Below are 24104 nucleotides of genomic sequence, written 5' to 3'. Positions count from 1 at the left end.
GAGCCACTTCTACCTGCCCTGCATCTGCTGGCATGTGTGCAGGGAGCACCAAGGGCAGCCTCACTGCTGCAGAGGGACAGAGGTGCTTTGGTATGGAGATCACAGCAGGGTTACAGCCATGGAGCAACGTCAGGGACTTCCTGGGATGAGGGAGCAGCTTGGGCTTGGTAGTGGATTTTCCATAATAATGAAAAGAGATGAAAAATGAGAAGATAAGTATGGAGAGAAACAGTTGTTACAAATTTCTTTGTGTCTTATGGTCATATGAACAGATCATGGAACACTCATACTGTCCCTTATTCCTTACAAGCACTTGTGGAGCATACACCATAAATCTTTCTCTGGTGTGCACACACACACAGACCACTCTCTCTAATCCCTTTCCTACTGGTATGTCAGAGAAAGCTATTTCTGGAACGTGAAATCTAGGTCAAAAAGAAGGAGAAAATCTAAAAGCACTGATAACAGTCTCTCTCTTCAAAGACCATACAGGGTGAGCCCCGGTCGGCACAATCAGCATGGGGCTGCTGGGGCATCCCGCTGCTCAGCACAGCCTTTCACACCCTGCCTGCGCTGTGTCCTGGCTGTGCTGCGTTTCCCTCTGCAGCCACACCGCAGGATTTTCTCCCGAAGAGGAGAGTGCTGTGCTCCAGCTCTGGGCATGCTGGCCTCTGGCCAGCTGAGGGAGGAAAGGGAGCACAGTGTGCCTGCCTACCTGAGAGCTGCAGAGGGGGAGGAAGGATGTCGGACCCTTCCCTCCCCATCCTATTGCTACATAATTTTCCTGGAAGCCATGGTAACTCTTTCCATAGCGAAGCAGCCTTTGTGGGCCCGCTCAGCTGCACAGTGTGGGCATTTCCTTGCTGTTCCCCTCCCTGCAAGAGCCTGCATGGGGATGCCTGTGCCAGGGCGGGATCTGGCCCTCCCAGGGCACGGTTCTTGGTACAGCAGTGCTGCTGGGAACCATGTCACTAACTCAGAGATGAAGAAAACAAGCCAACAAGCAAAAAGCAGTGCAAAGAGGTCAGAAGGGTGACTGTTCTGTCATGCATTTGGGGGCTTTGTATCCCAGATAGAGCTCTCGTGTACTTAGCAAAGCTGCAGCCTGCAGATAGGCACAAAGTGTGCGCAACCCTGGTGGCTGCTGCTTGGACAAGGCTTGTGCCTGGTTCTGGGTGGATGGAACCCTTCTACTCTGGGCATTGCAATTCTCTTGCTGGGCTGGGCTCAAGGCTTGCAGTCTCTGCTCCATCAAATCTGCTGCCATGGGGCCAGCGGAGAGGAAGAACTGGAGGGCTGCTGCCCCTGGAGCTCACACTATCAGGGACAGCTGTTGTCTCAGGGATTTGTAGCAAAGACAGGTCAACAGGAGGAGGAGGCAGATCTGCATCCCCTGGCCTCCCTAAAAGAGTTGGGCACAGTGCAAGGAGATGGGAAACAGGACAGGCTGATGAATTCCAGGGCAGGGTGTCGTCATGAGCAAGGCTGATATTACAGAAGGCACTGGAGAAGAGCTCAAGTACGAACTGGCCTGGTACAAGATTTCTCTGCTGCCACTGTGTCATTTCTTGGAGGCTGGGATTGGGTCTTGCCCCATTTTGCTGTGCTTTGCTTTCTGCTTTCCCTTTTCCCCTGGACATCAAGTACCCAGGGTCCTTTGAGGGCAGCTCGGTATTACCAATTAGTCTATTAATCACGCAATTCCTAGTGATGCCTCTAATAAGAAGGCACTGGAGCCCTCCGTAATGCACAGGGGTGAGCAGGGCTGTCGGCAGAACGCCTAGCAATTAGTTGAAAAGGTTTCACAGGGCTTCTGAGCCTCTTGCTTTGCAAGGCACAAAGCTTTGTTTAAGGCTGATCAAGGGCAGATCATCATCTGTCTTGCTGGCTGTCAAATGGGAGCTAATTGCCCTGTAATGCGCGAGTGACACCAGTTTGTGGGAGGCACGGAGCAGCTTGTCAGAGGGGTGACAGCTGTCAGACCTCTCCCACCCACCAAGCACATGCAGGCTGCAAACTCCAGGGCTCCCAGTCCTCTGTGACATGGAGCTTGCTGCACATCCTCAGCTTGGGGGCAAAATCCTCCTAACACTGCTTAACGGTTTGATTCAAACCCTGCACATTCCTCAAAGACAGAGAAACCTGTGGGAGCTTGGGAGACCTGCTCTACAACACAGCAGCCACCAGTCACAGCCTCACCGATGCACATGGGTGTTTGCAGGAGGAACTGAGACTGGATGACTAACTAAAGATGTGACTGCTGGCCAGATATGCCTCCTGGCTTTCCTGTCATACATGCATACGAACACAGATGCCCCTCTGGTGGTGCTCCCCACCCTCTCCATCATATCTGCTTCCCTCTCCAAGTTCCTGCAGCTTATGCAAAGGGATGTTTTGGAAATTAGCAAATTTCTGCTGCTTGTATCACATGTGGTACGTGCAAGGTGGCACTAGTCCTTTACTTGGCCTGATCATGTTTCCCAGCATTAGCCTGGGCTTATGGCAGTGCTGAGCCGTGCTATTAGGAGGAGCAGGATGGGAATGGGCTGCACTTCTTGGCTGCTCACACTCCCCTTCCCACTCCTGCTTCTCCTGCCCACTGCTGGCAGAGGGTCCTGGCCCAAAGCCGGGCAGCATGCTCTCTGCTCTCCAGTGCCTCTGCCAGCTGCGTCTGCATGGAGGCTCCTCTGATGCTGCCCCATGCCCCTGCAGATGGGTGCCAGTCCTCCTTTTGCTGGGATCAGCCTGCCCAGCAGGACCTGTCTGGGTGTCCCTGTGGGTGACCGCTTGCTATTTGCCTCGTGTCTCCAGCAGCATGGTGCAGCCCTGGTGGGACACGGGCACCTGCTCCTCTTGCCTTCTCCAGGATGTGCCTGGAATCCCCATATCAAAGGCATCACCTTTTCTAACCTGTGTTCCCAAAATGTTTTCCAAGAGTTACGCAGCCTCCTTTCAGCCCACCATGGAGGTCTTGGCTCTAGCCAAAGCAACAAGCTGGATCTACAGCCTGAAACCATCTGTTCTGAGCAGCCTGGCTGAGGACAGTGCGCTGCTGCTGTTGTCCCAGATGGGTGACACAACAGAAAGGATGCAGCAGGTGTGCTGGGTGGGCAGGATGGGAGCCCTCAGCTTCACTGTTGTGGATAATCCTCACCTCTGAGGTGAGGCACTGACACCCAGTAAGGAGCTCAGAGGGACATGGCATGCCAGCTGAAAGGCTGCAGTGAGAACAGAGCTGCCTTTGCCCTGAAGCTTCATGGCATGGTACCTGTTGGCTCTGAGTCTGGGAGCCATTAACAGAAGCACTGAGCAGAGGCCCTTCCTGTCACTCACAATCACACACAGAATCACACACTTGTAGGGTTGGAAGGGACCTCTACAGATTGTCGAGTCCAACCCTCCTGCTAAAGCGAGTTCCACACCACAGGTTGCACAGAAAAGAGTACAGATGTGTCCTGAGTATCTCCAGAGAAGGAAACTCCACAGCCTGTCTGGACAGCCTGTTCCAGTGTTCCACTACTCTGACAGCAAAGAAGTTCTTCCTTGTGTTAGTATGGAACTTCCTCGGTTTCAGTCCCCACGCACCTTTTGCAGGAGAAGAGTGGACCACTGGTAAGTGAATTTAAACTGCTGCTGCAGACTGTATGGGATTAATGCAGCCACCAATGTGTCCCTGAGCCAGGCTGTGCTAGTCTGGCAGCAGGGAGCCAGCACTTGCTTTAATCTGTGCCCTCCAAGGCTTTTGTGATGCCCAGTGCTACTGGGTCTGAACTGCTCCCAGTATTCCTTGCTGGGTCAGGCTGGCAAGCCCAGTGCCTTGGCAAAGTGGCTGCCTCACTCCAGAGGTGGTGCTCGGGGCACAGTGTGGGGAGTCAGCTCCTGCAACTACTTGACAAAGTGCTGCAGTGCTGGGAGAGGTGATACTGCTGGTCAGGAATAGCTGGAAGGAAAGGAAGGCATCCAGAGGGACCTGGAGAGGCTGAGAAGTGGATTCATGTGAACTTAATGAGGTTCAGCAAGGCCAAGTGGAAGGTGCTGCACTTGGGTCAGGGCAATCCCACGTATTTATACAGATTGAGGGAGGAACCTTAGAGCAGCCCTGTGGAGAAGGACTTGGGGGTCCTGGAGGACAAGAAGCTGGACATGAGCCAGCAGTGTGCGCTCGCAGCCCAGAAGGCCAACTGTGTTCTGGGCTGCATTAAAAAGGGGTGGCCAGCAGGGAGAGGGAGGTGATTGTCCTCCTCTACTTGGCTCTTGTGAGGCCCCATCTGTAGTGCTGCATCCAGGCCTGGGGCCCCCAGCACAGGAAGGACATGGAGCTCTTGGAGCGGGTCCAGAGGAGGGCACTGAGATGGTCAGAGGGCTAGAGCAGCTCTCCTGTGAGGAAAGGTTGAGGGAACTGGGATTGTTTAGCTCAGAGAAGAGAAGGCTCCATGGAGACTTCATTGTGGCCTTCCAGTACTTGAAGGGAGCATATAAACAGGAGGGGGAACGGCTGTTTACGGGGGTTGATAGTAATAGGACAAGGGGGAATGGTTTTAAAGTGAGACAGGGGAGGTTTAGGTTGGATATTAGGAGGAAGTTTTTCACCCAGAGGGTGGTGAGGCACTGGAACAGGTTGCCCAAGGAGGCTGTGGATGCCCCATCCCTGCAGGCATTCAAGGCCAGGCTGGATGTGGCTCTGGGCAGCCTGGGCTGCTGGCTGGCGACCTGCACATAGCAGGGGGTTGGAACTGGATGAGCACTGTGATCCTTTCTAACCCAGGCCATTCTATGACCTGGGTCATAGGCTGCTCCAGCCTCTCCCCCGTCCCAGGGGATGGATTTACTGTGGCATCTCCTCCAAATGAGAGGCCAGGCTTTTGTCCATTATAGTAATTAATAATTAAAGAGTAGAACCTGTCTGGAAAGAATAATGCTAGCAGAGGCATCTGGAACTGTGTATACCACAATCATTCAGGAATAAGAGCACACTGAGGCTGCAGGTTGCTGGGCACTGGACTCAAAAATGCTCCTTACTGCTATGAAATTTAGAGCAGATATGTTTGTACTTCCCACCATTGGGGTGTCTAGGTAAGTACATTTGATGGGCAAGGGGCACATAGGACTAAATAACTACATGGCTGCTGCCATTCAGTGTGTCTCCAGGAGATAAGGCAATTGGAGCCAGTCCAGCCAAAGGATAAATTTCCAGCACCTCTTTGTATGAGGGTTTTGAAAGACCCACCTCCAGGCAGTACAATGCCAGCAACAGCCCAGTGATCTAAGTGATGGAACTCCTCCTCTGTGAGGATGGGCAGAGAGAGCTGGGGCTGTGCAGCCTGGGGAACAGAGGACTCTGGGGAGAGTTGAGAGTGGCCTTGCAGTATCTAAAAGACAACTATGAGAAAGAAGGGGACAGGCTCATTAGCAGGGTCTGTTGCAATAGGAAAGGTGGAAATGGTTTCAAACTAAAAGAGAGAAGATTTAGATTGGATATAAGAAAGATTTTTACAATAAGAGCGGTGAGACACTGGCACAGGCTGCCCAGAGGAGTGGTGGATGCCTCATTCCCAGAGACACTCATAGTCAGACTCTAAGCATCTGATGGAGCTGTAGGTGTCCCTGCTCATTGCAGGGGAGTTGGAATAGATGACCTTTAAGGGTCTCTTCCAAGACAAATGATTTTATGATTCTATCTCTTCTGCCCTGGCCACAGCACAGAGCAATGCTGGGGCTGCGTGGGAAGGTCCTGTTCCTTCCTGTCTGTGACTGCTGGGCTAAATCACAGTCCCTGATAGTCTGAATGGGGCAAAGTTGCAAAATACACATTCTTGTCCAGACGTGATCCCCTAGACCTATTTTTGGAGTCTATGTGAGAACGTGCAAAGAAAACTTGTGAGGAATGGCTGGGGGAACTGGAGTTGTTTAGTCTTAGCAAAAAGAGGCTGAGGGGAGACCTCCATCATATCTGGAAAGTTATAGCTGTCAGGTGAAGTGCCCAAGACTGGAAGAAGAGAAACATCACTCCCATTTTTAAGAAGAGGAGAAAAGAAGACCCAGGAAACTACAGGCTGCTGAGCCTCACATCTGTACTTGGGAAGAACATGGAGCTGATCCTCCTGTAAGCTGTTTTAAGGCACATGCAAGCTGAGGAGGTGATTTGAGACAGCCAGCACAGCTTCACAAAGGACAGATTGTGCCTGACCAACCTGGTGGCCTTCTGTGATGGACATGAGTTAGCAGTGTGCGTTTGCAGCTCGTAAGGCCAACAGACTGCCCAGAAAAGCTGAGGATGCCCCATCCCTGGAAGTGCTATGTGTGAGGCTGGATGGGGCTGTGGGCAAGCTTACTAGTGCCTGATTTAGTGCTTGGCAACCCTGCCCATGGCAGATAGGTTGGAAGTAGATGATCTTCAAGGTCCCTTCCAAACTAAGCTATTCGGTAATTCTATGATTTCATTAATCTCTACAGCTACCTGAACGGAGGTTTCAGTGAGGTACATGCCAGTCTCTTTTCTCAAGCAATAGGTGACATGGAGGATATGAACAAATAGCCTCAAGTTGTGTCAGGAGAGGTTTAGGTTAGAGGTTAGAAAGAGTCTCTGCATGGAAAGACTGGTTGGGCATCGGAACAAACTGTCCACAGAAGTGGTGGAATCACCACCTCTGGAGATATTTAAAAGATGTGTGGATGCGATACTTGGGCACGTGGTCTAGTGGTGGACTTGACAGTATTGGGTCATGTTTGGACTTAATGATCTGATGGGTCTTTTCCAACCTAGATGATTCTAGGTTGATTCTATTCTAAAGGAGTTCATAGCAAACTTCAAAACCTTGTCACTCCTCCATCACTAAGGGATGAAGGCAGATGCCTTCTGCCCTTCATCTGCCAGTCCCAATTTCTGCCTTTGACTGAAACAGCTAAAGTGACCAAGGTATGCTCAGACCCTGCAGAAATGAATGCTGAGTTCCTGACACACACTTCTGCTCCCAAGAGTTTCAGAGTGAGGTCAAAGCCCAGACTGGAGGAATGTTAATGAGATGCAAAGTGGAGAGCATGAGGAGGATGAAAGCTATCAGCAGTGGAGACCCTCTGCTGAAGCTTCCTGCTGCACCTGCAGTCCCTCAGAACTTCAGCGAGTGCTCCACCCTGCAGTAGGGCAAGGCAGGCATCCTGCTTCATCACTCCCAGCCAGATTTGCCTTCTCTGAGCAAAGATGCTGAGTTCTCCCTGACTTCTGCAGCCTGCACTAAATCTGCAACCAGAGCTCATCAGCTGTTTCAGCACGGGTATCCAGAGACTTCAACTCAGCCATCCTGGCAGCATCCTTGCCCGCTCCCACCGACACAGAGCAAGGTCAGAGACACTCCCCCACAGAAACCTTCGAGAGATACCCCGTGAAATGTCTGAGGGCAGCTGCCTGCACTCCCGCACCCCCGTGCACTCGGAGCCCTATTCCCGCCATGGCTGCACTGGCACTCACTGTTGGTGGGCAGGGTCCTGCTGCCGCTGAGGCTGCCTGCTGGCGGAGGGGAGATGGAGCGGACAGAGCTGGTGTCCTCGTCCTGGGAGCAGCCCGCTTGGATAGCTCGGAGGTAGCTGTGGCTCCGGGAGCGGAAGTAACTGGGCAGGGGCAGGTCCAGCACCTCGGCGGCAGCTGACTCGGCCTCGCTGTAGGTAGAGTCGCAGACCGCCTCGTACTGCTCCCCCAGCTCCGGCTCTCTCGCCTGCATGAGAAGAGGCGTAGAACAATCACCCTCTGCTCAGGGCTGAGCCCCTTCCCCTCCCGCCTGCAGCCTTCTCCACTCCCCTCTGTGCTGTGGCTCCCAAGAGGTTTTGATCAGACACAAGCAGAACAAGAGGAGCAGTGCTGGCTGGTACAGGTCCTGGGTAAGGGAAGAGGGGACCCTTTTTCCAAGTCAGAGGGTCCCCATGGGAGCAGAGACACTTACCACCGTAGTGCAAAGCACTACCCTGTTTCTGATGGAAAGGCCGGGAGTACAGGAGGACAAAATCCCTTCCCAGCCACAAACAACTCGGTTTTCTGCTGCCATGGCCGGAGGACCCCAAGCTCAGCTGTGAGATCCTACTGTGGCAGGTGTGCTCCCCAGTGGAGTGCTGCCCCAGCCTTCCAGTGGGGCACAGGACTGGGGATGCATCTCCATGCCCTGAGCAAGGCCGGCTGGCCCTGTGGGGGGCACGATGTTGCTGCAGCCCTGTTTGAGTGTGAGAGGAGGGGGCCAGGTGTGTGGGCTGAGGCCCAGCATGGCCTGAGCAGGGGCAGCTGCAGTGTCCGCTTCCCGCTCCCTTCTGCCTCTGCCTTCCCTGGCCCTTCCCTGTCCTCTGGGGACAGCAGTTGATTCAGTTTCAGCTCAGGATGTTCACCTGGATTAAAACGAAGCCAGCCTGAAACAACAAGCATTTTGAAATACTGATGATGAGAGACACTGGGGATGGCTCTGTTGCCCACTTCCACCTCTCCTGGCCCTTATTTTGGCTTCAAGGACACTATTTATGCCTGCTGCTGGCATCTATAGCCTTTTCTGGGCTCCACAGGGTTTGGCTGAAAAAGCTCTTAGCTTCCCCCTAGAACACCCCTAAACCCTCTGCCTAGCCTGGGGAAATCGAACTGTCCAGGTGTGCTGCAGTGCCCTGGGCTGGGCAATGCGTCATCTTCCTCATCCCCTGGCCCTGGGCGAGGGTACCCCACAGCTGCCTCACACCCTGCCGTGGGGATCCAGGGAGACCCCAGAAAGCTCCATGGAGAAGGAAGAGGGAACGCCAGCGGGACGGTACCTGCTCTCCATGGGTAAATATCTGAGGGATAAGTGAGGGGGGTCCAAAGATCTGGAAGAAAGAGTTGAAGAAGGTTAAAGGCCCAGAAAGGGGTAGCCCTCACACAGACAGCCATTGCACAGACGAGGGGAGTAGATGGCCCTTTCCTTGGGGCCTGCACTGCAGACACTTTGGTACAAACTTCAGAGCCCATAAGATGCCAAGCAAAATGCCGCGTAGGCCTCTTTGACAGTGGCACAAACATGGCACAGCAAAGCTCCACAGGACCCCTCTGAGACAGAGAAAAGCTGCTGATGCATTTAACCTGTTGTATGCACTGTATATTAATATAAATATACACAGGGCACGCTTGGACACTGACAGCAGGAACACAGTGCTGGGGCACTCACATGGTGTCTGTGGCTGTGGGACAAGGGCCGTCGTGGCTCCTGGCTTGTACCTCATGAAGCCACAGGCCTCATGGTGAGGCCTGGAGTAACGACGGCCCTGCAGCTGCAGAGCTGGGTGGATGGCAGGCCGAGGGCTCTATGTCAGGGAAACTACTTTGCCCTGCCTGGGGTCAGGCTGGCCACCTTGCTGCTAACTCCTCTCTCCCTACAGCAGGAAGAAGCCCCATAGAATCCATGCTCTCTTCTTTCCACAGCAAAGCCATGACATGTACTTGGCATCAGGACAGACACCAGACAAATCATGCACTGCCTCTGTGAGGAATCCCACCTTCCTATCTCCTGACAGCTCTCTACATCCCCGGTCTACAGAGCACATTCACCCCAGGAGCTCTTTTTTGCACAAGCTGCTCAAGATAAGCGCTTCTGGGAAAAATCCTGGTTCAAATGCCAAATGTACCCTTCTGTATAAAGCACAGCTTGAAGTGTGTTTCAGAAAAGTTGGGGGTCAGCAGCCACTGGTCTCCTCATGTTAGAGGTAGATAATGATGCTCTCATCAGAAGAATCCCAAATTTCCAGAGGCTTTCAAGGTGGAATTCAGTCAGCAGAAAACCAAGTGGAGTGGACTTTGAGAGCCGGAGATGCTTCTGCATGCCAGGTCTGACAGGGGAGGTACTGGGGGTTGCCCAAAATGAAGGCAGGGGAGGAGCTGCCTGCAGCACATACAAAAAGGCAGGTTGGACCTGCCAGAGACTCGGGCCTCAGGTGAGGTGGCTTTGCTAATTCCACCCTGAATCAACAGTTACGCAGTTTGTAGGAGGACTTTAGATCCCAATTCAGCTGCAGTTGGACACTGGTTGATTTGGAGGAAGGCAGGCAAAGTGCAGACAGTGACACCAGGTCCAGGCTCAAGTTAGTGCTACATTATGGTTCTACAGGTCTGGGTCTGGAAAGGGGCGAAATTGGGCAGCTCCTGGCACAGTGCAGACTGCCCAGCCCCTTGAGACACTTCAGATGCCTTATTAAGGTACTGCTCTCAGCTGCTAAATGGCACATATGTGCTGGGAGAAGGATAGACTCAGCCAGCCCCTGGCAGAGGCCGGAATTTACACACAGGTTTCCTGCAAAGAACAGGAATACAATGGCCCTGACCTCTTTCTCTGTGCTCATAAACACCCAGTATATTGTTTATGTACAAGAAACAAGACTGACCACAAGGAACATGTATGCCCGTGAGCAATGCTTTGTGCCTTTCCCCAAAGCTCTTCACAAACTGCTTCAGCCTTCTGCCACTAGTAGTGCATAAATCAGCTATGGGGCCGAAGCAGCTGGGAGGGGATAAATGTGGGCTCAGAGCCCTGCACACCTAGAGCGAGTACCAACACACACCTCCAGCCCTCCTCTTCAGTCTCTGCTTCCCCTTGTCCAGCCTGCTTCCTTAACTGCTGCCTCATTCTGCCTCCCTTGATCAGTTAACATCAGATGTGTGTGAGAGACAATCTGCAGCAGCACAGAAAGGGCATGTGTGTGCAGGTGTTCCCACGCAGACACACATGAACAGAGACAGGACATGGCAGAAGCTCAGGGTGGAAGTGACACAGCTGGTCAAAGCTCATGGAGCCAGAGCTGTCTAAGGCACCTTCACTTGCATCCCAAAAGGAAGGGTCCCACCCTAGGGTGGAGATGAACACAAGACCTGTGCAAGCGCCTCATGCTCGTATGAGTGATTTCCTGGCCTGCAAGGCAGCTGCCTTATAGCCACACAGGCCCCTGGCCCCTCCAGCTCATCCCAACGGGAAGCATAGCACAGGACGGGGATTTAAGTCCAGAGGCTGTGGTTAGGGTTTGCCACCCACCATCAGTGCCTCCATGGCATCCTTGGCTCTGCCTGTCCTTCCTGGAGGCATGAGGACTAGGAGTACCCAAGGGAGACATCCCCGGTTAGCAAGCAAGTCTCCCGAATCACAGGCACCTCGTTCCTGGTCCGAGCCACTTCCCAATGGATTGGGGCACTCAGAGTATAGCAGGGCTGCTGCTCCCTCTGCAGGGTCCCTGGTAGTTGGCCACAGACCACATGCCACCTTTTGCACCAGTGAGGCTGGCCTGGGTCCTGTGCCCACCCAGTGAGCACATGGAGGTTGCAGCAGGAGTGGGCAGCCTTGCGGGCAGCTCCTGGGTGCTGTGCAGTGTAAGCCTGTGTGCAGAGCAGCCCTAAGCTCTGCCAACAGTTTTGAAGCATGCAGGACTCCAGGCATACCCATGGCCATGGCTTCAGTAACCAGCAGTGCTGAGAGGAGGCAAAAGCTAGAGCAAAAGGAGTCCAATGTGAATTAAGAAGCTGGCTCTGACCCTTTGGTAAAGCTTCCAGAGAACAGCACATCTGCTGATAGAGTGCAACTGGTGCCTTGTTTTTAAGGGACCCCCCCCCTCTACCAGCCTCCATTCTTTTGAGCTGAGTGTGCAGTGGGACTTCACTCTCTAGCACCTCACCTGGTTGATGCAACTGGACTCATTGACGCTGTCGGAGATCTGGTTGTATTCTTCCTCCCAGGTTGGGAACTTTGGAGGTAGGAGGATCTCGACAGAGTCCAGGCGGTCCAGGCTCCTGCCAGCAGAGAGAGAGGGTGTCAAGGGTGTGCCCAGGGAGCAGGAAGCACTGGGGCTGTGCTGGAGCTGCCATCCCATCCAGACCACACTGCCAGGCACAGGAACACACAGTAGCACATAGCTGGTGCTAGGTACCAACTGGGTACACAGCTTGGCCCTGGCTGCAGCTGCTACAGGAGATGGAAGTGCCTTCTCACCTAGGTGTCCCCTGGTTTAAGCTGGTACAATGTACATGCTAGGTTTGTTCAGCCCAGGGAGCAAACAGGATCTGTGCCAGCCCACAGAGTCACAGTCCCAGTTACAGATCAGCCTCAGCACAGACTGACACTGAGGGCTGTGGTAACAGAGCTTGATACTCCCTATCTGGACTGGTGGAAAGGGGCAGGTGGATAGAAATGATTTTTCTGTGATATTTTTGTGGACTTCACTGTTAGAAATATCTGCAGGGTTTCTTCTGTAAGTTCTTTACAGAGAGAGTGGTGAAGTGCTGGAACAGCTGCCCAGAGAGGCTGTGGATGCCCCGTCCATCCCTGGAGGTGTTCAAGGCCAGGTTGGATGGGGCCCTGGGCAGCCTGGGCTGGTATTAAATGGGGAGGTTGGTGGCCCTGCATGTGGCAGGGGGGTTGGAGATTCATGATCCTTGAGGGCCCTTCCAACCCTGGCCATTCTGTGATTCTGTGGTTTTTGTTTGTTTGCTTGCTTATATAGAGGAACCTGAAAGTTTATCTGGAAGAAGCCCAGGGGAAGCCAAGCCTGGACAGCAGTACTGCAGCAGCAAAGGGGTTCATAGTATTTCCAAAGTAGCTTTTGCTACAGGCTGTGAGGGAAGAATTGTCCCATTGCTGGGGCTCAGTGGGAGCCTCTGCAGCAGCAGAAGCAGGAGAAGAGTAGGGTTTTTGGTGAGCCCAACCCTGCTGAGACCAGAGATACTGCAAGAGATGGGTGCATGGGGTTGGGAGTGATGGAGAGAGTGGGAGGCATGTGGGAGGGTGTGGGAAGGACCTGGCTTTCCCAGTCTTCACTGCCACCATAAGACCTTGTGTGAAGCTGGAGTACTTGTCACAGATCAGGTGGGTGTGTGATAGCCTTGCATATTAGCTCAGCACCATCTCGCATGTGTGTGTGGTCTGTGGGGGCTGCTGGGACTCTGGAGCAAGTAGCAAGACACAGGCAGGTGTGGTGAGGGGTGAACTGCAGTGACTCTGCCCTGTGAACCACCTGTGGTCCCCACAGAGCAGTGTGGGAGTAAGACCTGGGGGGGCTGTGGGGTGCAGGTCTGTTCTTTGCACCCAGGGAGCTTACAGGCTGCCTCCTGGCTGGGCAGACCTGTGGGAAGGATGATGGCATCTCCTCAGCCTCCATTCAGGAGTGTGATGGACACAGGAGTTGCCTCTTCTCCCAGGTGATGGAGGAGACACCAGCCCTCTGGGTCACTGCTGCTAAGCTCGACCACCCACTGAGCAACTTGTGCCTGGCTTCACCCTGATTCACCTTCATCAGCTGCCTGTGGAGAAACCGAGTCACAGAGCAGGCAGTGGGCCCTGGAGGAGCAAAAGTCTCCTTACCAGGATGGGGCCCAGTGGCTCTAGCTGAGGAGAGTGAGGCATGCGGCAACGATGGGGTGTGGGGCCACTGCTCTGCTCCAGCTTCTGTCCCACCAGCGTGGCCCTGCACCAACCTGTGTGGCCACAGCTCCAGAGAGCTTTCTGTAGGGGGGGGCAGGGGTGAAGGGGTGGTCAGCAGATGGCAGTAGTGCTTGCACTCCAGGCCAGCCGGGTGCTGGACCCTAGCAGCCCTGATGAAGTTTCATGCTCTGATGGGCATGACCTGAATGGACAATTCACCTAAGACAGGAGAAACCTGAGTGTCAGTTATTTTTCATCACCGTCTACCACCGGAAAGCAGCATCTGGGCTCCAGCCTGATGGACTACAAAGGGTCTCTAGACTACCTGCTGCTCCCTTGCTTTTCTGGCTCCATCTGCTGAACCGTGAGCAGTTCAAGTATAGCTGCTCTTGCCTCCTGCCCCAGTGCTGCTCACATCTGATTGCAGCACCAGAGGGACTTGCAGCCCATCACAGCCTCTAGACGCCTTGTCCTGGCATCACACAAACCCCATTCTGTGAGGAACAGTCCCTCACTCAGTATGCTTGCTGTGCTGCCTTTGCTCTGCTGTCTATCTTGCTCAAAATGCAGGGTCTTCCTCTCTCCATACCTGGACCCAGGGCTCTTAGCTCATCTCTCCCAGCTTCAGGGGACTACTCATTCTGATGCACAAAACAGGCCCTTTCTGACTGGTCCCAGAGGCCTTGGGATACTTGTGGAGCAAAGCAGATGGCACAGTTGCAGCAGTGTGTGGCCTGTGTGCCACTTGTCCTCAGCCATGCTGGCTAAGCATCTCCACGTCTAGATAGCATCCCTGGGTTGTGATATCCACACTTCTTAGAGTAGCAGACCCTCAGCCAGAGAAAACCCACACAGCACCACTAAAGGAGGGCCCTCCCTGTCACTGGGGGACCTGGAGAGGGCTGTTTGGAGTCACCAGGATGGCGAACTCTCTCCTTCCTCTGCCACATCTTCTCCTGTCATGCTCTGCCTGCCCCATGCCAGTGGGTGTGAGGGAGCCCTGCTGGGCTCTGCTCCCTACATGGGGACTCTGTGCAGTGCTGCTGACCAAAGGATGACTTCCAGTATGGCCCCAGGGACACAAGCAGAGCTCTCAGAAGAGCTCCAGTTACCTTTGGGTGGTGCTCTGCTCACTCAGGGACTGTTGGGTGGCCTTGAGGTAACTCTGCCTCCGAGCTGCAGTTTTTGGGGATGGTTTGGGGCTGGTTTCTGAATCTTCACTATCATCATCCCCCATGGCTTTGATGTAACTCCCGCTCCGCATGCGCCGGCATGGGATCTCACTGTCTTTGTCCCGAGACAGCGTGTTGTTCCACTCCCCCTGAGGCACCTGCAAGAGTAAAGGGAGCGTGAGCAGTGACAGACAGTATCTCCAGGACCAGAGGGACCCTGGGGACTCAGGGGATTGGTGGCAAGGCTGATTGTGGTATCCTCAGTTGGAGAATAGTGGGAATGGGCAACGCGATCCCTTTCCAACCCTCCCTTGACAGCTCATGCCAGGCAGTCTTATGTTTGTTTGCCTCAATTTCAGCACATGTACCCACATATGTTCACTCGATGACCACTGGACCATGCTTACATAGTTGATACAAGCTGCACAATGCCAGACACAATGAGAAGGAAAAAGCCTCACCAGATTTACACTGTATGTTGGGACATGAGTGGCACACATTTGTTTAACACAAAGCCCATGCTTACTTAAAGTAAAGTACACACATTGTTCAGGCCAAAGCCAGTAACAGCTGCACAGATCAGGACCTATGGACCAGAGTCCAATCCTCCCTCCAAGATTTTTAAGTTGAATGAAACTCTCAGTGTCTGAAATTCATTTTGGCAGCCAAGCTAGGCCCTCACAAGTCCTAGAGCAGCTAGGATATGTAAGCTTTGTGCTAGTCTCTGCACAGAGATGAGGAGTACCTTGCAACAAAAGCATTTCTAACCTTTCTAATTGTGGGAGCTCTGTCATCAATTTAAGGCAGACACAGTCTCTACTTCTCTCAGTAGAGATGGTCAAGTTAATGCTTTCCACAAGGCCTGAAATTCTGATCAGATCAACTAATACCATTGCCTGTCTGCCCTGCAAAGGGCTTGCATAGGCTGCCAGTGGCACAGGCAGGGCTCTGGACCAGCAGAAGAGACAGATGTTAGCCCAAGGCTGAACAAGGCAAGACCACATGCAGACAGGCCAAGAGAAAAATGGAACAACTGGAGCTGACAGGAGCAAGTCCTGTTCTTGTGGCTAGCTTGGTTTGTGGTTGGCCCTTGAACAGTCCTTAAGAAGATGGGGATGAAGAAAGGACTGAAGCAATTGCTCCTACAGGGTTCTCTCATCAGCAATCTGTTCTGCAGTTTTTGCCTGTTGGGGGGGTACAAGAGTATGGCTTGTCTGCGCAAGAGAAGAGCAGGCAAGCCTGAGGACAGCAAGAGCATTCCCCAGTACAGGATAGCTGTGGCTATCGGTACATCTAGCACCCTGCAGAACTGCCCACAGCACTGCCTGCAGCTGTAGCAGATCCGAAGAGTGATGGCGAGGGAAAACCACAGACTGCAGGCTTTGAAAGAGATCTTCACTTAGGAGTGTGTGAGGACCAGGACAACCCAAGGCTGCCCAACCTACTGGTTGGGGAGCACCAGTGGGGAGCAGCTGTGTGCTGAGCCAGCTTGTGCTGGTGAGAGCATTCACATTTACTTTGCTGACAGAGCTGTTGAATTTACCCAACTCCCTGAGGGGCTGTAGGATTAATCAGCCAGTTTTATCTAGTGCTTTGGGAATGCAGCTAACTGAGATCAGCTGGAGCTGCTAAGTACCATTCTGTTCCTGTTCCCCTCCTTATTTGCAGCAGGCTGGTTTGTGTGTGCTGCCTGCAGCTGCTGGGGTGCAGTATCGTCCTGGGGCTGTAGAGCTGCTTGCTGTGTCTGTGCAGGAGAACCCTCACAACCTGTCGGATCCCACTGGTGATACAACTCCTATAACTCCTAAGAGGTTCCCCCATTAGCAGCCTGTTCTGCTGTTTTTTTATGCATCCAGAGAGTGCACCAGTGAGGTGCAAGAGAAAGGCAGGAAGGGTAACCTTGAGCCATGAATGGTTTTAGTGGGGGGACGCAGTGCAGAGAGCCAGAGGCATTGCATTGCTGGTGGTGAGGTCTAGGTGGGGACCAACGTGGAGCAGGTCCCACATGTGAGACAGATCTTGCCAGGCACCCCTGCTGCAGTGGGTGCAACCTTCCTGCTTAACAGTGGCTTCTGGGCTGGCTGTTTGTGAGCTCAGGAGCTTACAGGGGTATAACTCCACAGGCTTCTACGAAGTAAGAAAGATTCCTTTCTCCCCTGAGTATGAGAGCTCTCTCTGCCCAAGCATAGCTGTCTGCAAGGAGTGGCCCCGAGGCCAGCCAGGAGGGGGCCTGCTGGATGAGTCCTTGCTGTGCAATAGAAGTTCCTGGCAGTCCTGCATCACAGGGGCCCTGGGAAGTGCTGTTGTACCGACTGAACTGCCTTGGGGTCAGGCCTGACTTGAGACTGGATTTTGCTGCCTGAGGATGGGTCACACCCTCCTGCCCACACAGCTCCTGGGCCGGTGTAAGCTGAGCATCCCAGAGCAGTGCGTGGCCCTAGCAGAGCTAGGACATAGGCCTCTCCTCGAGACAGCCTGAAGCAGCTTCCTTGTGAGGTCAGCCGTCTGATCCTAGCTCAGCTGCCTTGTTTCTCCTTTCCCTCACGTTGTCAAGGCAGCAAGCTTGGTGCCAGAAACAAAGAAGCTCCCAAGGTGCTCCACATTTCAGTTTCCAAGGGAAAGGACAATGCTTGGCAGGACACCCTTCAACTCTAGTGCCCCAGTTTGGAGTTTGTCTCACATATGGCATGAAGAGAGAATGGGGCCTCCCATTGCTCTTACTGCCCATAGGCCAGAGTGCAGAATGAGCATTTCAAGCGGGTGTCCTTGGGGATCTTCAAAAGCAGTGCAGGTATTACAGGTGCTCGTTCTGCATCCTGCTGGGTGCTTCTCTGCATCTTCAGGCATCTGAGGGCTCAAAGAGCCTGTCTCAGACTCTTAAGTAATAGGGGGTGAAGAGCCGAGAGCATTTCCTGTTATCCAGGGACAGACCTTGACAGTGACTGACAGCAGGATCTCTCGTGGCAGCTGGGACCTTGGGCTCTGAACACAGCCCGTGTCTTAAAAGGAGGACAAAGATGAAATGAGAGCTGATATGTTACACATTAACCTGGCATGGAGAAACTTGGGGCTCCCTGTCGGCTGGTTTCTTCTGCAGTTTTTCCAAATGTAGCCTTTGTTCTGCCAAACCGGTGGTTTGGTTAGCATGAAAGGTGTGGGAGTGCCCACGTCCACAGTCCTTGCAGGTGGTCACTGGCCACAGGGGCTTGGGATCCACCCTGTCCAGACAGCTGCATGGGGGGAGGAATGGATAGCCAAGTTTTGGGTGCAGATTCTTCTCTGGCTGGTTTGCACAGTGCCCCTTAACACAGCCACTTTTCTGTCCCTGAGAGCTGGGCTCCATTGGTATTCTGTGCAGTACTGCATGTTGTAAAACAGCACTGCCTTCTGGCTCATCTGTCCCTAGTATCATGAGCTAAATGGAGGGGACACGAAAGAAGGTGCCACACAGGGATTTTTCCCTAGAAGAGCATTAGTAGAAGGGAGCATGCAGTGAAGAAAAAAATTCCACCTCCAAGGAGGGGGGGAAAGAGCTGTACTGTTCCTATAATGTTGGTGAAAAGGGGTAGAGAGACCTACAGAGCAAGCAGTGTTCCCATTCACATATGAGCCAACTCAAACATGCAGCCCCATCCCAGGGCACGTGGACATGCACCCAATGTGAGCACACCTGCCGAGGCCCCGCAGAGCTGGGCGCAGTGCACAGGGATGCACGTGCCATGCAGCCAGGCTGCAGTGCAAGAAGGAGCTCGCTGAGGGCACAGTGCTGCTCCCTCTGGAGCTGGTCCTCATGGTGTCCTGAGGGCTATGTGTAGTATCAGACATGTCTCCAAGAAGGAAAGCTGGAGCCCAGGCTACCTGTGCCCTACCTGGCCTCTGGGGGGGAGCACTTTGGGGACAACGCGGACTGGACTTCCTTCCCTCTGGAAGCTCTCATGGAGGTGACTGGCACTCAGCGGGCTGCCTACCCTGACTTGCCAATTCATGTTTGGGGCCACTGGGGAGTTGGGGAAGCTTTGGTGGGGTTGGGGAGGCAAATCTGAATGAAGTTCTAAGGCTAACAGTGCTGGTGGTGTGGCCCTGTCCCGTGGGACCACCGGAGAGGCAGAGGCTGTGCCGCTAGTGCTGTGACCACGGCTCCCTTTCCACAGCTGAGAACAGCCATGATACTGCCATCTCACTGCTTATTTTGGGAGACGATTATGAGAGAGAAATACCCAAGACCTGGACATGGCTGCAGCATCCCTGTGTGCCCCCTGGCTACATGAGGGTCACAGAGGTGCCCAGGCAGCATGGATCCTTCCCTTGCTCAGAAGTGGGCTGTCTGCAGCTGAGAGCACTGCCCAGATGAGGCCAAACTGTGTGTGGGGCAGAGGCTGCTCAGCCCTTCCTGCTCCTGCCTGCCGATGGCCCAGGGCATCTCTGGCTCCAGGGAGCTTCTTGAGCTCTGACTGCCACCAGTCATGCATGAGGCCAACAGAGAAGACAAGAGCTCAACCTTTATCCCTTCAGAGCTGTGTTCCAGCCCTTCTCCAAGATCTTCGCCTTGAGGGCTGCACCACATAACCCCCCCTCTGATGCACATGGCCAGACCTGAGTGGAGCTGGGCAATCACTCATTCTTAGGTCTCATGACTGCCTCTGGGAATAAGACTTGAAACATCACAAAGAGCCCCAGTTGTCCCTGATGAGCCCCGAGCCTTCCCAGAGCCCACAAATGGAACAGGAAAAGTGAAAAACCTTGGGGTGTTATCCCAGTTTGGAGGCTGGGGGATCTGTTTGTCCCCATCCCACTTTTCATGTCCTTGGGTGAACAGGGCATTTCTGCAGCAGCAGAGCTGGCTGCCCTGCACTTCCTGTGGGGGGGATCTGCAAGCAGGTAGAAGCATCCGGCTCCTCGCCACTGCAGGAATGGGAGCTGGCAGGGGATGTGTCCTCTTCCAGAGGAACATTTCCTACACGCTGTCCACCAAATGCTGGAGGTGACTTCTCCACATCTGGCTTAGATCTTTTCCCAGGTGAGCAACTGGTTGCAACTGCCATAACCGACCCCGAGGCTGCAGTCCTTTGCCCCGCCTGCTGAGTCCCGCATTGGTCATATCTGTCAGGTTTTGTGGGTACGTGGTGTGCATCACGTCTCCTGGGCTCGGTGCCCGGTGTGGTGACTCTATGCCCTGCCCATCCTTGTGGTAGGGGCCGCTGGCCCCATCCGATGGTTCCAGGAGGGTCAGGGAGGGGAGGGAGCTGGGCAAAAGCTTCCCCTCAAAACAAGTTCCCTACCTGGCCGCTGCCTGCGTCGGTCGGCCCGGGGCTGAGGGGCTGGTCCCACCTCCGTGGGGGCTCGCTCGGTGGCAGTGGGGCGGCACCCGTGTCCTCCCAGCCGAGCGGTGGGGCTGCCCAGCTGCTGGCCGGGCTCACGCCACCCAGCTGTGCCCACAGCCCTCCGTCAGGCTGTCAAGAAACGGAGGCTCATTACATGGGTGGGGAACAAACCAGCAGGGCTGTCTCATACTGGGCCTGGCCCCACTGAGGGAGTGAGCAGTGCACGGTGGCCGTGGGGTCTCCTCTGCCAGGCCTGTTGCCACACGCAGAGGGAATCTGCAGCTCTTAATGCTCCTAACTGAAAGGAGGGGACAAAGAAAAAAAACCAGGCCGAGGACATGTCTCCAACAACATTTCTGATACAGCAAGTCCCTCCATAATTTGATTTGCAGCAATAACCACCCAGATAAGAGCAGCAGTTCGTGCTTCAATAATTCATGGCTCTTCATAGCTTGTAAGCCCGCTGGCTGCAGCCAGGGGAGCCAGTGACACCTCTGCATTAGAAAAGAATGCCAGAGATTTACATCAGGTAGCCCACCTGATCATCCCACCCCCTGCTTTCCCCATCCAGGCCTGGCTTATTTATCTTCATTCCTCTCTCCTAGGCACAGCCAGGTTTATGTTCTTCAGGTGCAGCTTTATAAACCCCCAGCGACGTGGCGCTCCCCAGGACGGGCATTCAAGCCTGCAGCCCGCAGCATTAGCCATGCAGGCCCTGCCATGCAAGCCAGGCGGCTGGCCCTGCTCTCCTCGCCGCACAGCCCCAAGGAGGAGCAGCAGTGGGAGCCGAGTCCTGCTGAGCTGCAGGTCCTACCAGCACTCCAGGGAAGCTCTGTGGAGCGGGGCTGACAGGGCGTGCTGGCACATCCTTGCAACACATGGATATAAGGGATTAACATCAGTTATTATTGGCATCCTTTGGGCTGTGGGATGATGGTAGTGCTCAGCCAGAGGCCAGGAGCTATCCTGCTCTGGTGGGATGCAAGCAGCTGCCTGGGCACCCAGCAGAAGCAGTGCTTGAGTGTTGGATTTGCCCTGGCCACGGTGACTGCAGGGTGGGCAGTGGGACGTGTTTGGTGCATAGGGATCCCCCAGCAAACTTTGGTCACAGCAGCAGGTGCTGTAGCTGCAGTGAAGTGGGGAGCAGGGGGCTGGAGGTTGCCCTTGTCATGGGCACCACATCTCCTGCTGGCACTGTGGTGGCCCAGCACAGGGCCTGGGGGAGCTTGGAGTTGCCTGACCCCATCAGTGCTGTGTCTCTGCGGGTCTGTCCTGGAGCACAGCTGGGGCGGGGGAATTTACCCTTGTGTCCCCCCAGCCCAATCTTGGCAATGTGACCTGGGGTGGCTGCTGAAACATCTATTTGGTGCTGTGTGATAAGGCCCACCGGGCAATAGGGTGCCCACCCTGAGGGTGCTTTCTTGTTTTCCTGCATGAAGCAAACCGTAACCCCTTGATGCACCCACCTGCAGGTAGTGGTAGGCCAAGTCTTGATGGCAGGACTTGGATTTCAGCAAGGCTTTGTCGATTGTGGCTGAGGCCTTCTGGCACACTTCCCGAGCATGGCTGAGTGTCAGCGTGGACCAGGAGCCCCTCTTAATGTAGTTGGAGTCATTGTTAATGGGGATATTGGTGCAAGGGGTGACCTTGAGGTCGTTATTGCTCTTGGAGGATTTCAGCATATGCTCGCTGATGGTGTTGTAAGCATGCATGAAGTACTTCGGCTGGCTGTGGTCCGGCTGCCGGCCCAGTGTCATGAGGCCCATTGGGTTGCGGTAGCTGCAGGTGTCACTGTCTAAGTTGTCATCTGAGCTCCACCAGCCTGATATGTTGGATCTGGTCCTGCGCTTGGGCTCGGAAGTCTTTGCTCGGTCTTTGCTCTTGCTCCTTCGGTTCTGCTTGGGGTCATCAGCCCCTTTCTTACCATTCACATTGCCTTTGGTGGGGCCCTCCAGAGACTGGGACTTGGCAAATAGTTTCTGGACGGAGTGGACAAGGTGCCGGATCCGCCCAGGGCTTTCACTCCGGTGTTTCGCATCGCTTCTCTGAAACTGGAGGGTGCTGAAGCCATCTCTGTGGATGGGCAGCTGTTTCTCAAACTGGTCAAGGAGGTTTGCAGGCAAGCGGTTGATTTTGGTGGCTTGGGCATGGCTTGGAAAAGGGTTCTCATCTGGGACTTCGAAGTGGGAGTTGTAATGGATGCGGGGGAAAGTGCTGCTATTGGAGATCTGGTTGTTGAGTGGAAGGAGACAGTCACCATGGAGGGTGTTCTGGGCTGGGAATCGGGGGTCCATGGTGAAGGAGTCGGTGGGGCTGAGGAGATACGGATTCCTGTCCTGGGGGGCATAAAGAGAGTCTTGAGGGGAGTCCAGGTTATCAGAGAGGTGGCGGCTTCTGTTATCTCCTAAGCCCTTCATGGTCTCACTGTTTTCTAGAGCATCGCTCAGGGATGGTGCAAGCAGAGCCTTTGTGTGAGTGCCAACCCTGCTTCTCCCGCACTTCTCTGCACCTGGAGAAAGAAGAGAAATGCTCAGAGTATGCCGAAGAGCTCCTTGGCAGCCCATTCCTTACTGTGGCAACCTTGCAACGGCTGTCCCAGCTCTAAAAACAAATGCCCCAAGGTCAAGGGATGGAAGAGAGAAACAGGACATGAGAGAGATTGTACAGCAGGAGCGGAGGAGAAGCGACACGAGAACCAAGGACTGAAGATAACAGGGCACAGAAGAGGATATGTTTATTTTAATGGGTCCCTTCCTCAGCCAGCATAACAAATGATAGCAGAGCTCTGCCAGCAAATCACTGCACCTGTCCCATTTGTTCAGGGGGCTGAAGAAAAACCTGCTGTCAGATACTACACATGGGCCTTGCTCGAGCCAAGGGAGGCGAAGCTCTGAACGTCCAGTCCTGCTGCATTATGTTTTGTGTTTCTGTGGTTACTGGATCTCTGAGGGGAGCTGGCAGCCCTGCTCTGTGTTGCTTGCAGCTGCGCTAATGCAATATGATGTCAAACGTCTCCTCTCTGACAAGCACTGGGGTTTATGGCATGTTTTACCCCGGAGGAAAATGTTTCAGTAGCTCGGATGAGAGCAGAGGTGTTTTCAAGCACTCAGAGCCTGACCTGAGAAGCTGCTTGCTGCTCAGTTGATCTTTTCTGCCCTGCTGCATTGCTCCTGGTGGAGCTGTGCTGTCCTGGCTGGCTGTCTCTTGCTATGGTGCCCCTCTGTCACCATGGCCCACGCGGCAGGTACAGGCATCCCTGCGGGCTGGTGGAGGGGACAGGCTCTGAGGTTCAGCTGTGACTAATCTGCATAGCAGAAGGGAGCACCAAGGTGTATGATCCCATCCTGCTTGTCTCTGATTGACTCCCATCTGTGCGGGGCTATACAAGGGGATAAGACTAACTCTTCTGGGGTAGCTTAAAGAAAATTAGTGATTAGATTTCCCATACCTCACTGAAATCATGTAGTGTATAAACTAATTTTTATTTCCTTTGACATTTTAGTTTAGTTTCTTATTTTCAACTGAGTGTAGTTTGAAGGCAACTAGAAAACACTGAAGCATACTACAGGTGTTAAAATCCTGAGGGCTCTAGCCACACTCCAGCTGCGGAAAGCAAAAGCAAAAGTAAGAAATTCGAGGAGGAAGACCTGGCTGCTGTAGGTGAAGATCAGGTTTGAGACCATCTAAGGAACCTAAAGGAGCACAAGTCCGTGGGACCAGACAAGATCCATCCACAGGTTCTGAGGGAACTGGCAGATGAAGTTGCCAAGCCACTATCATATTTGGGAGGTTGTGACGGCTTAGTGAAGTTCACACTGATTGGAAAAGGGGAAACATAACCCCCATTTTCTAGAAGGGAAAAAAAGAAAATCCCGGGAACCACAGGCTAGTCAGTCTCATATCTGTGCCTGGCAAGATCATGGAGCAGATCCTCCTGAAGGCCCTACTGAGGCACATGGAAAATAAAGAGGAGTTGATTGGTGGTAACCAACGTAATTTAATCAAAGGCAAGTCATGCCTGAGAAACTTGGTGGCTTTTTATGATGGAGTTACAATGTCAGTGGATAAAGGAAGAGTAACTGATGTCATCTACCTGGACTTGTGCAAAGCATTTGACACTATGCCTCATGACATTCTGGTTGCCAAATTGGAGAAAAATGGATTTGATGGATGGACAACTTGCTGGATGAGGAACTGGCTGGATGATCTCATTC

General features: G+C 53.7%; 1 protein-coding gene across 2 annotated transcripts in view; it reads right to left on the bottom strand.

The window, feature by feature from the left end:
- DLGAP4 (DLG associated protein 4) overlaps window positions 1-22360 on the bottom strand; it is a 64508-nt gene extending 42148 nt beyond the window's left edge. The window contains exons 1-5 of one of the 2 annotated variants that reach the window (XM_010722216.4): window positions 21357-22360; window positions 19849-20019; window positions 14510-14727; window positions 11656-11770; window positions 7466-7709 (exon numbers count right to left, since the gene is read on the bottom strand). In XM_010722216.4, coding sequence (XP_010720518.1) covers window positions 7466-7709; window positions 11656-11770; window positions 14510-14727; window positions 19849-20019; window positions 21357-22307 — 1699 coding nt within the window. In that variant the 5' untranslated portion in view covers window positions 22308-22360. The remainder of the gene's footprint in view (window positions 1-7465; window positions 7710-11655; window positions 11771-14509; window positions 14728-19848; window positions 20020-21356) is intronic. The other variant, XM_085241330.1, reaches the window with a different exon arrangement.
- Between the last annotated feature and the right edge of the window lie 1744 nt (window positions 22361-24104).

The sequence above is a fragment of the Meleagris gallopavo genome, chromosome 22 (assembly GCF_905368555.1).
Source record: "Meleagris gallopavo chromosome 22, MGAL_WU_HG_1.1, whole genome shotgun sequence".
Lineage (NCBI taxonomy): Eukaryota > Metazoa > Chordata > Aves > Galliformes > Phasianidae > Meleagris > Meleagris gallopavo.
Note: the sequence above shows the minus strand (reverse complement) of the source record. Positions and strands in the feature narration are given on the sequence as shown.